Genomic DNA, 12,320 nt, shown 5'->3' on the forward strand with positions numbered 1-12,320 from the left:
AATTTGTCAGGCGTATGAATAATTTTGGGCTTGACTCACTGTATGTTATAATGTTGTTTCCTCATCACAGAAAACACTCCAAAATGCTCCACTATGTTTCTAAACTCCACACTGTCACTAGAATCATTTGGATCATTTCAGCCCTGGAGTTGCCAGTTTTAACTTGAAAACCTCCACTACATGACATCACAAGGTGGAACAGAGTGTTTTCGGCTTTGAAGATGTAGACAGACTAATAATGCAGGATTCCTTAAACATGTGAATGAAACAAAACACAAGTCCAGGTTTGTTTTTGAGGAGGTAACAACATTAAAACACGACTTAACGCTCACAAGAGTCAATGTTGTGTCATATTGAACTTTTTAAATTGGTGATTGGTGATATTTTTGAAAACTTCTAAACCTTTTGTTCAATTTTTGTCAGAGAAAACTGCATTTTTATAATACAAGAGTGTTAGTGATGTCTCCTTGGCTGTTATGTATCTTATTACACTATTGTATATGACATTTATAAAGTTATTAAGTACAAATGAAATACGTGTTTGTGTGTTTTATGAATGAAAACCTCGATACAAACAAGTGTACAAAATAGAATCACATTTATTAAAGACTAAAAGGCACTCTTGGGTTTTTCACAGCAGTAGTTCAGCAATGAGAGGATTAGGCTTGAAAATAAAACGTAAAAAAATATACATTAAAGTAATAATACGTTCGGGTAAACCTGGTAAACATTTTTAAACAGGAATGTGCAGCCGGGCGTCTGTTTGTCGTTGTCTAAAAATGCAGTCAAAGTCCAGTAGAGCACAGAACAGGTGTGGTTGGTACACAAAGATAAGACGCAAGACAGTAAAAAAACAAAAGGTACATTGAAAAAATAACCAAAGAAAACAATGAAAGGTGCATATGACAGGTTTTCATGTTTCTAATTCGGACTTGGTTTGTACCTTTATCATAGTTTTACATTAGTGAAGTGAGTTTGTGGGAAAAAGAAGTTGAAAAGAAAAGATAATAAAATAATAATAATAGAGAAAGTAGCGTTGAGTTTATAAACAGAATCTCTCCGTCTATGTGATCAACACGGAAAACTCCATCCAAAATGCAGAGACAATTTACACACAATGAAAGAGTTTTTCTGACCGTTTACATCAGGGGTGTCAAACTCATTTTGGTCCGGGGGCCGTATCCAACCTACTTTGATCCCAAAGGGGCCGAATCAGAAAACTCATGTCATATAAACCCCAAAAATAACAATAAGTTCAAATATTTGTGCAGAGAAACACAAATCTATTACAGAAATCTTTTTTAATCGATGAACTCTTTCTTTTACAAAATATTATAATATAAACAACCTGAAACTTTAAGAAAAATACAATTTCAACACAGTATTTTAACATGAACTTGTTTGCAAATAGGAATAAGTCCATTTTTCTTGGAAAATCCTGCACTCGGCTCCACTTTTCTCATTTTGGACATTTTGTTGATGAGGGTGTCACGGTCAACAGTCAAAACGATCGTCCTTTAAGAGCGTTTGGAAAGAGACAAGTCTTCATTTGTGCTGCTCTGGTGGGAGGGGCCACGTACAGAGACGCTGGAGACGCTGCTGTGATAAACACCACAGAAAATTAACGAGATTTTAATAGAAAATATAATTAAAATATTTTAGTATAAAATCAGCCAAGGGCCAGATTAAAGGTCTTGGAGGGCCGGATCTGGCCCCCAGGCCGTATGTTTGACACCCCTGGTCTAAACCATTTAACTAAATAAAGCTGTTGTCATGATTATTATTATTATTAGTCTAATCACTATTGAGTAATTTAGACACGTTTTGACCCTTGTTAATGTTATGATCTACACTTAAACTAAACAAAAAAAAAAAATTTAAATGACCGTATTTTCCGGGCTATTAGTCGCTCTGAATTATAAGGCACACTGTCATTAAATGGTCTATTTTTGAACTTTTTTCACAAATAAACCGCACCAGACTTTAAAGGAAACACAACAGTGTGATGGGTGAGTGGTTTTGTTTGTTTGTGGCGTTCACGGTGACTCTGGGCTGTGTTCAGTTGTGGCGTGTAGGGAGGTGCTGTCTGGATTGTCGGCATGTTTGCAGTGACTCAGTTGTGTCTAGAAGTGGCACATTGCACTCGCTTTTTCGGTTCGTTCCTCCGTTCAGTTCCTTGTCGGTGTGGAGTGATGAGTGTGTCTGTGGGTGTTTTTTGTGTTACTGAAGTCGTGCTGGGACACCCGAGTGGATTCGTGTATAGGATGCTTTGGCTCTGGATTGTTTTATGATGGGGTTGGAGGCTTAAGAGCGCGTCTAATAGTCCAGAAAATATGGTAATGATGTAACATATATCTTAGTGAATGAAATGAGTAGTCAAACCTGTCATATGCACTTTAAGAAATATGTAAGAAGAACTTTAAAGAATTGTAAACAAAAACATTCTAAATTCCAAAATGGAGGCAGCTGGAGTTAGAAGTGAAGCAGTGAAACAGAATTTGATTTCAATGAAGCTCAGAATATCACAGAATATGAAACATCTCTGTGGGCTGCTGTGATCAGAGCCTCGTTTAAACATATTTACAGCTCTGTTTAAGGGATTTGTTTAATTTTTTTAAATTTATAATTTATGATTTTATGAATGATTTTTAGGTTTTACTGGACAAATATTTGTGTTGTGAAATGCTGACATACATTGTCTCTGTATCTACACAACAGTAGTGTGCAGTGACTTTTATGGAGAGGCCAGCAGACTTGGGGTGGACATCAACATTTAGTTGGTAACAATTTAATAATGCTACTTCTTATACATACTACTTATTTTTACTTACATTAATTGCATGTATACTGAGCCATTTTGGAGTCAAACTAGAGAAGTCTAGAATAGACCGTATCATGTATTAGACTGAATTTAACACCATCTTTGTACAAACAGGGCTCTTTGGGTCTACTACACCTTATTTATCCAGCTAGTACAATTATTTATTATTATCTGTGTAAATAGTATTAAGTATCTAGAAATTATATGACATATGACAGCTGTCCACATGTGTAATGTTTTTACTACACAAAATGTTCATTCTAACAACAACAGTGCACTGGTCAGACAGGTGCACTTAGAACAGAACAGCTCGATGTGTCACAAACGCAACATTAAACACAGCGCGGTGTTAGAACAGTGCGGCTGTTGAAGGGAAAACAGGATTACTTAGATATAATTCAAAACACGCAATGATTTTAGATTTTACTGGGCAGGCACTGCTTGCCTCGATTGCCCTGACCGCACGCCCCTGCTCCACAGACATGTTACACATTTCACATTTCACTTCACAGAACATTTTTGTGAAGCTCAAGCTTTGATGCCTGAAAATACGCCTGTCTTCTTTCAATCCTTATTAACAGAAAAGCAAACTAAGTGACATTTCTGCCCTGGGAATACAAAATAGTTGTTTATTCTTTTGTTATGATTAGGGTTGGGCATTCGAGGAAATTTTCTTAATCGATCGTCGGAAGAATTAACGATCGATTATCGATTAATCATTAACGTTATATTAAAATGATCATCATTATTATTACTAGCTGCACTACTAATCTGCATAAATAAATTCAACTTTACGACATATAAACCGTAACGACTCTAGAGCCACATCAGCCCGTTTGACATTATAATGTGTTTAATTCAGTTTTGCGCAACTCTCACAGAAACGAAACTTAAAACCACATCGCTAATTTGCATAAACTCAGCAAAGATAAAACTACAGCTCTTGTGTCACTGATGCAGTTCAATTTCTGTTGGATTAAAAGACATGATTCAGGTGAATACAGGTCAATGTGACCAGATTTGCGTTTGTCAAAACCAGGACACTGTACGGGGGGAGGGAGGTGGGGACTCGTCATCCACATTGCGCGACTCTCACCTGGTAAAACTTTTTCCCACTGGACACAGAAACATATGTTCCTGCTTTGTACACTGTGTACATGGACTCACACTTGTCCCGAACGCAACGGAAAGCGTGGAATTTCTTGTACAAGTCATCGTTAAATACACATTTGTGCTTCGGTACGTTGCAGACTGACCGACCGTTTGTGTTTGCTCGCTCCTTCTGAGTGCAGAGAGACACATGTACAGACCTGTTTGGTCACGATACACACAGCAACCTACATTCGGTTTGTCGATTAAAATTAACGTAATCGATGAAATTCTTAATGATCAATTATCGATTAATCATGCTCATCCCTAGTTATGATGTCTTAAAACCATTAACATTTCGTTCAGATGTCAGTTTATCATTGAAAACATATTCTATCTCAAGATCTGCTTCATTTACCTCCAGTCGCCTCCATTTTGAACATTCTATTCTGATCACGTTGCGTTTTGGTCCATGTATCATTCGTTCTATTGAATTTCAATTAAGAATGACAAACAATAAAATGGGAAAACAGTTTGTGATTTCATTATTATTTTAGTGTCAAACAAAAAACACATTTCGGCCTCTATTTCCAATATTTAATTTAAAGTTTAATTCAAATAACACCAATCAAAAAACAGTCTCGGTGCATATTTTAACTTTGATATGTTATTCTCTTTGGTTTATGCCCCAGAAGTTGTGCTGCTGAAGGACTTACCTGAAAAATCATCGCAATTTTGTGGACAATCATGTCATCTTCTTTTAAAGCGACACATTTACTTTTGCATCTTAGGCTACTTCAGACTGCAGGGCTTAATGCTCAATTCCGATTTTTTTATGAAATCCGATGTTTTTGCGAGGTCGTTCACATTTCCAATTAAATGTGACTTGTATGTGACTCCAGTGTGTCAACATTAAACGGCCCAAAAGTGTCCCAGTGTCAACCGCAGCGAGCGTGCTCTGTGTTTACAGAAGTTGTCCAAACATGGATGCAGCATTGAGCACCTGGAGATTTTAAAGTTCCTCTCGTAACGGAGCCAGAACATGAACAACTTACTTGTTTTAAGGAAGAGATTGAGAAGGAGAAGGACGAGGTTTTTGGTCGTGGTGTTTTGTGGGACAGTTCGTTGAAAGGAACGTGTGGATGTGGAGACGGAGCCAAGAGTGGTGAGTGGTGATGTGCTTCACTTCAGTGACACGGAGTTCATTAACAATTTGTGCCTACTTCAGCGCAGAATAGTGACGTTTGTGTCTTGTTGATAACGTGTAGGTGGATGAATGCACTTTGGCCGTTCAGACTGAAGTCGCATGTCAAAAGATCAGATATGTATCGGTTTCAGGAGCACATATCCAAGTGTCCTGGGTCACATTGGAAAAAATCAGATCTGTGTGGTTCAGACTGTCATTAAAAGATCAGATACAGGTCACATAGAAGCCAAAAAATTGGATTTGGGTCACTTCAGGCTGCAGTGAGAACACAGCCTTAGAAAGTCATTGTTGAACTCCATGAAGGTGCACTAAGCAGCATAATTTCAAATAAACCAGAGTGAATAAAATATCAGAACTGAAATAGGCATCAAGACTAACTGACTTGATTGGTGTTATTTGAAATAAACTTTAAATTAAATATTGAAAATAGAGGTCGAAACTGTTTTCCCATTTTAGAGTTTTTTGTTCTTCATTGAAATTCCAAAAAACGAGTGGGTCTATCAAAGGGTCTATACAGATTATTTCCACTTAACAAACATTGCACTAAAATAAAGTGTCTGTTGACGGTGAAGTCAGAGCTCTGTTCAAACAGGGTCCCGTCTTTCACCGCGTACAAAGAGGCCCTCAGGCTCGCAGGGTGCTCCGGGTCTCAGATGACGTCACAACCTTCTATCGGCCAATCAGAGTTCATACAGACGAGACGGGGGACAGGTAAAAAGAATATTGTTAAAACTTGAGATTTTGTCACTGATTTAAAGGATTTTGTGAGGACCTTTCTCCTTTCAGAATCTCATATTCAAATCAGGAGGGAATTTTTAACCTGAAACTGACGCTAATTGTTCTCAGTTAAAAGGACCACGAGATTAAAATGACAAGTTTGTGGAGCCGATCCCAAACAAATAATGAAAAGGTTCAACAGAAATTTGGGTATTTCTTTAAAAACAGTGAATCTCCGGCAGATTTATACAGGTCCCTGCCTCCATCTTTTTAATTTTTAGATTTTTATCTTAAAAAAACATAGACTATTCTATGTAGTATTCAAAAGTACTAGATTGTAACCAGGCCCGTTGACAGAAATATGAGGGCCCGGGGCAAAAAGCCTTACACGGGCCCCCTCTGATACAAAGGAATAGGAAGAGGGTTCAAATCTGGGCTCCAAAAACCCTGGGGACCCTTTGTGATTGTGACCCTTGTGCAGACCGACACCTGGTACCAACTGTTCACCCGTCCACACGCTCTCGCTCATCCACCGTCACATACACACAGGCCGGTGAAGTGTCTTGCCCGAGGACACGACAGCAGCATGAGCGGCGAGTCCATGTCAGTCGTGGTCGGTCGGGTCGCCCTCTGACGGCTGCTCCACGGGTTCCAGTTTGTCGGAGAGCACGCACAGGATCTTGTTGAACTTGTCGTAGCGCTCGGTCCTGTCGGCGGCGGCTCCGGAGTGGCCCCAGAGCAGGCGCAGGGCAAACTCTGTGCGGAAGGCCTCCAGCAGCTCGGGCACTGGCTCCCAGCCTGACAGAGGAGGGGGTACAATAAACGTATAAAGATATCAATAAATGTTTAAATACTGTATTACCAGTTACAGTTGTTCTAAATGTTTTTAAAGGTCCCATATTACACCACATGTTTAACACACAAACCCTGCACATTTAGGCTGAGTTCTTCACTCAAACTGAAAACAGAAAACTCTGTAACACCTCATGTAGTAATACAGGAAGTGCTCTACTTTTTAAACTTCATACACCTTCACTCGAATCATTTGGATCATTTCAGCCCTGGAATTGACTATCTTTACAAAACAAAAGGTAAAAGGAGCTGTTAATGTGACATCACAAGCTGGAACAGAGCATTTTGAGATTTTGAGATACAGAATTATGCAGAATTATTCACAAAAAACACAACTCCAGGTGTGTTTTTGAGGAGGTTATAACGTGACTTAAAAATCACAGTTCTGTGTAATAAAACCTTTGAATACACTTTTAACCAAATAAAGGCTGGAATATGGTAAATGAAGGCTTATAGGCAGCGAGCATTGACAAATGAAGTGTTTTGATGTTTGAAATGAGAAATTGTTTATTCTTTTTGGAAATTTTGAATTGAATTGAATTGAAATGAACAAATATTTGATTGCAATGAACCGATGCACTCCAAGGGCCAAATGAAGGATGACGTCATAGGTTAATAACATTTTCACTAGAAAGTTGGGTTGGAATTTTTCACAAAAATCTGGACCACATGTCTACACTATCTGTTCCCTAACTAGAAAATGTTGTTGTGGAGAAAATATACATGGGCTGAAATGTTATGATGTACAATGTAATGTATCTAGCCCACAATAACTGTAATTAATTAAATCATTAATTTTAATTCATTTTGAAAGCTTTAAACCATTCAAAAGGGAGGGTACTTTGTTTTAAATTGTTAGTTCCTAATTTTCTGAACCTATGGATAACACATCAAAACAAAACAAAAAATAAATAAATTGGCTAGACAAATTTGTCAAAATGAGTTTGTAAATTAAATTTTAAAAATGAATACAATAGAGTGGAAATAATCTTTTATACATGACACAATGACAAGGACAGAGTCACTATGAGGTCATCAGGTCAGCAGTTGCTTTTAGGGTCTTCCACCAAAATATATCCATGTCTGTACACTTCAGCTGGGTTAGGATGTGTGTGTGCTGGGACCAGTGAGTACGGAATGTGATAAAATATCAAGAATAACAAATATTGTTATCATTAGTTGTTTGAGCAGTTGTATGAGTATACTGTATACTGTGGGTATTGTGTGCTGTATTGAATAGTACTGACCCGGTGCTGCCCAGTCGTACCTGTGAGCAGTGTGTGTGCGTGCTGCTGGTAGTCGCTAGCGTGGAGGGCGGAGCTGCGAGCTGATTGGAGGAGGTCGTACAGGGTCTGACAGCCGTGCTCGCTGTTCTCCACGGGGTCCTCGCCCTCCATGGCCATGAGCAGAGGGACGAGGTGAGGCACTGCGATGGGACCGTCCAACACTGAGTCTACAAGGCACGCACACCAGGCACGTCAATACCATCAAGGTTTAACTATTATAATTTCCTGATTAGGTTTTTATTATTTTTAGATCATATTTAAATGTTATACTGTTGTAATAGAAATCAAGGGGTAAACTACAAAGCTGGAAGTGAGCTGCTTTCTCAAAGTGTTACTCTCAGCTCACAGATAATAATGAGTGTCATGAAGCCGGGTTAGCAGCACAACTTGTAAAGCCTGAGCTCACGGGGAAAGGTGCACACAGACACGCCCCTTTCCCTCACAAGAAACTTTTTGCTCATGTAGATGTTATTGCTTTGTTAGGGTTAGGTTGTTATGGCATTACACATCTTATAATTTATTTGTGTTGCTAAATGAAAAACAAGCATCTCTGTTTAGCTGGATAAGTTGAATGCCAAACTGTGGAACATTCCAGGCAAAGCAATAACATCTCAGTTCAGACAAGCAGATGATGAAAAGTTCCATAGTGGTCCTTTAAAGCAGCAGCACTGACCGTCCCCGTCGCTGAGTGCGCTCATGAAGGGCTTGAGTTTCTTCTCATAGAGCACTGCAGTGTCGGTGTGGTTCCTCCGGAGGGCTCTCCACGTCATCTCCAAACGCATGATCTGCTCACACATACACAGCAAAACGTCAGCACTAAAGGAGGCCTGTGTCCCAAAACACTTTTTAACAAGTCTAACCCAGGCTGACATAAGAGACAAAAACGCTTTACAAACTAGAATTCAACAAAGATTATACCAGTTCTAAACCAGGATGACCAGCAAGATCAGAAATAAACACTAAACCAAGTACAACTATGCTGTTTGGAAGCCCTGCTGCTGTCTCGTACCCAAAGACTGTATAAAGAAGAGGACTAAGGGAGTGTAACGTCGCTCATAGCAACAAGATAAGGCCAAAATGATGACCCTAACAGCAGCAGTTACAGAGAGAAGGGTGGCGTTTTTTCAACAGAAGTGAACTGGAACCAAAGTCGATGGAGTGCCCGTGCTCACTTTCTGTTTAGGATGCGGCAGCTCAGTGGGTTAGCTGTGTTCGTTTATATACCTGAGGCATCTCCAGGGCCTTCATGACCGCAGAGAAGGCGAAGAGGTCGTGGGCGTGCTCCTTTAGAGCCTGGGCCAGTGTGATAAATTTATGTAAGACTGTTGCTCTCTGGCTCACGGTGCTGGTGCAGCCCAGGACATCCACGGCCATGCCCAGAACGATCAGATGGTGCCTGCGCCAGGACACACACAGGACAGGAGAGGAGAGTTGAAAATGATCATCAAGTCAAGTCAAGTTATAGAAAAAAAAATAGCTTAGCAAAATAAAAGCTAATAACTATCTCTGTGGTAAAAAAAACAAACAAAAAAAAACAACACGTATAAAACGGTATTTGGTGACATCACACAGCACTGCCCTGATGACAGCCCAGTGTCTCTGATTCTGCAGGAGGTAAGTTTCAAATGAGGATACCTGTTAGATTAGACCATTCACACTATTCCTCATGTGTACAGACCCCGTCCCTCCGCCCCCCTCACTCTTGAAATGTGGTTTTGGGCAGAGTTTAGGTGTTTAGTCTTAGTGTGACCAGACATCCCTGTTTACCCGGGACAGTCCCAGTTTTGAGCCTTTGTCTCCTGTCCCAGCAGATTTATACAAAACCAGTCATTTGTAACAGTTTCGTACAAGAAATGTCCCAAGTGTTCCTATTTTTGACCAATTTGATCCCTGCCAACAGTGAAGAGAGACATAAACTGTCATTTGTTTAGGTAAAAGCTGCTTAAAAATGACCAAAACACATAGAAAATGTGACTATACTGACTCACATTAGTGCCGAGTGCGTAACAATTTTCCTTCTTTATGCACTTGTTTCATAATTTTTGTTATTACCAACCACCCCACACCAGTGATGTCCCAGTTTTTCATTTTTGCTTAACAGACAGATGCATTAATGCTCAGGAGTCTGCTGAGAGTGTGTTGGTGCATTAAAACAGGAGTGGGCTGGTTTCAAATGCTTCTGTACGGAGGTGAAACTGACCACACAACTTTACTAAACATACTACTAATTTAACTATGTTTATGGTCATGAAGGTCCATATATCTACTTATTGTACTCTGGGCACAAAACAAAGTTAAAATGAGCATTGTAGTGAGCAGCAGAGCACCTCTCTAACAGGTCCTGTCGTAGCTGGTGTCCGTGTGGCAGTGTGACCAGCTCCAGCCCTGAGGCCACGCCCATCTGCCTCCTCTGCTCCTCAGTCACCCCGATAATCCGAGCGACCTGCAAAAGGATTCAAAAATCTGAGAATGTCCATGTCACATATTAAGAGAGTTTCCTCAAGCCTATAAAGCCTAAAGTATCACTATCAGTTTGTACCTGGCAGTCCTCTCTGTGTGTATGCACATGCTTAGTGTTAGAGTCACATCTTTTGGAATGACATCTTTTTGTTTGTGAATAAAAATCTTGATACAAAACTACAATTTAATGTAAAAAATGTCCTTTTTGGTGTCTTTGTGAAATATATTCCTGTAAAATATATATATATATATGTCTTGAACTTAACTCTAATCCTATCAAAATTTCATATCCATTTCTGTAAAATGTTATAGTCAGAAACCCAAATTTGTTCTATTTTAGTCCCTCTTGTCCTCTCATGTAAATTCTCAGAATTATTGCACACATCCCCAAAGCCATGAAAACAAAAGCACTTTGTATGCAATTTGAAATATAGAATATAAATGTATTTATTATTTTTCTACATTTGTATAATGCATAATGCAGATATTGCACATGCTGAGCCCTGTGAAAATGAATTCTTGAGAGAGTGCCTATGTTCCCTCAGCCCTGTGTTCCCTCAGCCCTGTGTTCCCACAGCCCTGTGTTCCCTCACTTCTATTTTTTTCCCCCCAAAATTAGGCCCTATGTTCCTTTATCATAAATTTGCATCAGAATTTACCCCCATTTCTCCCAACTTTTTTTCTCCCAGTGGTCATCAGTTACACCCAACCTATTCTCCAGCAGCAGTTGACTACAGATGTAATGTAGAGGTCATAGTACAAAGGGCCCTAGGTTGAAATTACTCTGAATCATCCCTTTGAATGTGGTATAAAAATAAAAAAATACTTGACTGAGCACTGTACCTGACAGTCCACTCCGAGCATGTGCAGAGCTGTGGTGTTAGTGTTGTACAGGTGTGTTAGTGTAGTCGTGTACCTGACAGTCCACTCTGAGCATGTGCAGAGCTGTGGTGTTAGTGTTGTACAGGTGTGTTAGTGTAGTCGTGTACCTGACAGTCCACTCTGAGCATGTGCAGAGCTGTGGTGTTAGCGTCGTAGCGGTTGAACACTTCTTTCACAGACATGAGGACTGTGGGGTCCAGAGGTCTGTTGTTCTCAGGCAGTAGTGTGGAGTGGAACTTCTCCAGCTGGAAACAAGAGCTGCTCTCCACCTGGACAAACACAAGCAAAATGTGAATCACTGCTACGGCTAAAATGACTTAAGTTCAAGTCATTATTCTAAATACAAACTGTAATATGTGTAAATATTCTGATTCTACAGAGTGTACAGTCATACATGCAGGGTGGAGTTTAATCATCAATTCTCCAGTTGTAGACTCCTTTACACTGTATGGCTACATAACTCTGTATAATCACTTAAGCATTAAAGTGACCAGATCAAAACTGAAGACTGGGACGGTTGATATAAATAAAAATGTGAAAAGAGCATGTTACATTGTGCATTCTAGTGTCAGTTGTAATCTGAGGGACTTCTGACACTGTATTTTATTGCTTTATTGTCATTTGCAAACATGGTTTTGTGTATTTTGGCTATGCAAATGACCATTTTTACTGTTGGTGGGGACCAGATTAGTCAAAAATTGTGACAGTCCTATTTTAGTCCTGGTTTAGACCTGATATTGTCCCGGTTTAGTCTTAGTTTAGTCCTGGTTTAGACAAGTTTAGATAAATTTGGTCAAAAAATATCGACACCTGGGACATTTCTTGTATAAAACTGGGACAAATCATAGTTCTGTATAAATCTGCTGGGACAGGGGACACAGCGCTTAAAACTGGAACTGTCCCAGGTAAATAGGGACATCTGGTCATCCTATTAAGCTCACATGTCTTTAAACTCCATAAACCTTCACTAGAATGCCTTAAAGCTCACTAAGAGTCAATAAGACTG

The 12,320-nt window shown here is 39.6% G+C and overlaps 1 protein-coding gene across 2 annotated transcripts in view; it reads right to left on the reverse strand.

Moving 5' to 3' along the window:
- Nucleotides 1–581: 581 nt before the first annotated feature.
- sh2d3a (SH2 domain containing 3A) overlaps nucleotides 582–12,320 on the reverse strand; it is a 45,722-nt gene continuing 33,983 nt past the window's right edge. For both annotated transcript variants that reach the window (XM_055158314.1, XM_020917420.2), the window contains 6 exons: nucleotides 11,422–11,583; nucleotides 10,300–10,415; nucleotides 9,197–9,368; nucleotides 8,646–8,757; nucleotides 7,954–8,139; nucleotides 582–6,632 (listed from right to left, as the gene is read on the reverse strand). In XM_055158314.1, coding sequence (XP_055014289.1) covers nucleotides 6,439–6,632; nucleotides 7,954–8,139; nucleotides 8,646–8,757; nucleotides 9,197–9,368; nucleotides 10,300–10,415; nucleotides 11,422–11,583 — 942 coding nt within the window. In that variant the 3' untranslated portion in view covers nucleotides 582–6,438. The remainder of the gene's footprint in view (nucleotides 6,633–7,953; nucleotides 8,140–8,645; nucleotides 8,758–9,196; nucleotides 9,369–10,299; nucleotides 10,416–11,421; nucleotides 11,584–12,320) is intronic.

The sequence above is a fragment of the Boleophthalmus pectinirostris genome, unplaced genomic scaffold, assembly GCF_026225935.1.
Source record: "Boleophthalmus pectinirostris isolate CB_2022bp ecotype Guang Dong unplaced genomic scaffold, ASM2622593v1 HiC_scaffold_22, whole genome shotgun sequence".
Lineage (NCBI taxonomy): Eukaryota > Metazoa > Chordata > Actinopteri > Gobiiformes > Gobiidae > Boleophthalmus > Boleophthalmus pectinirostris.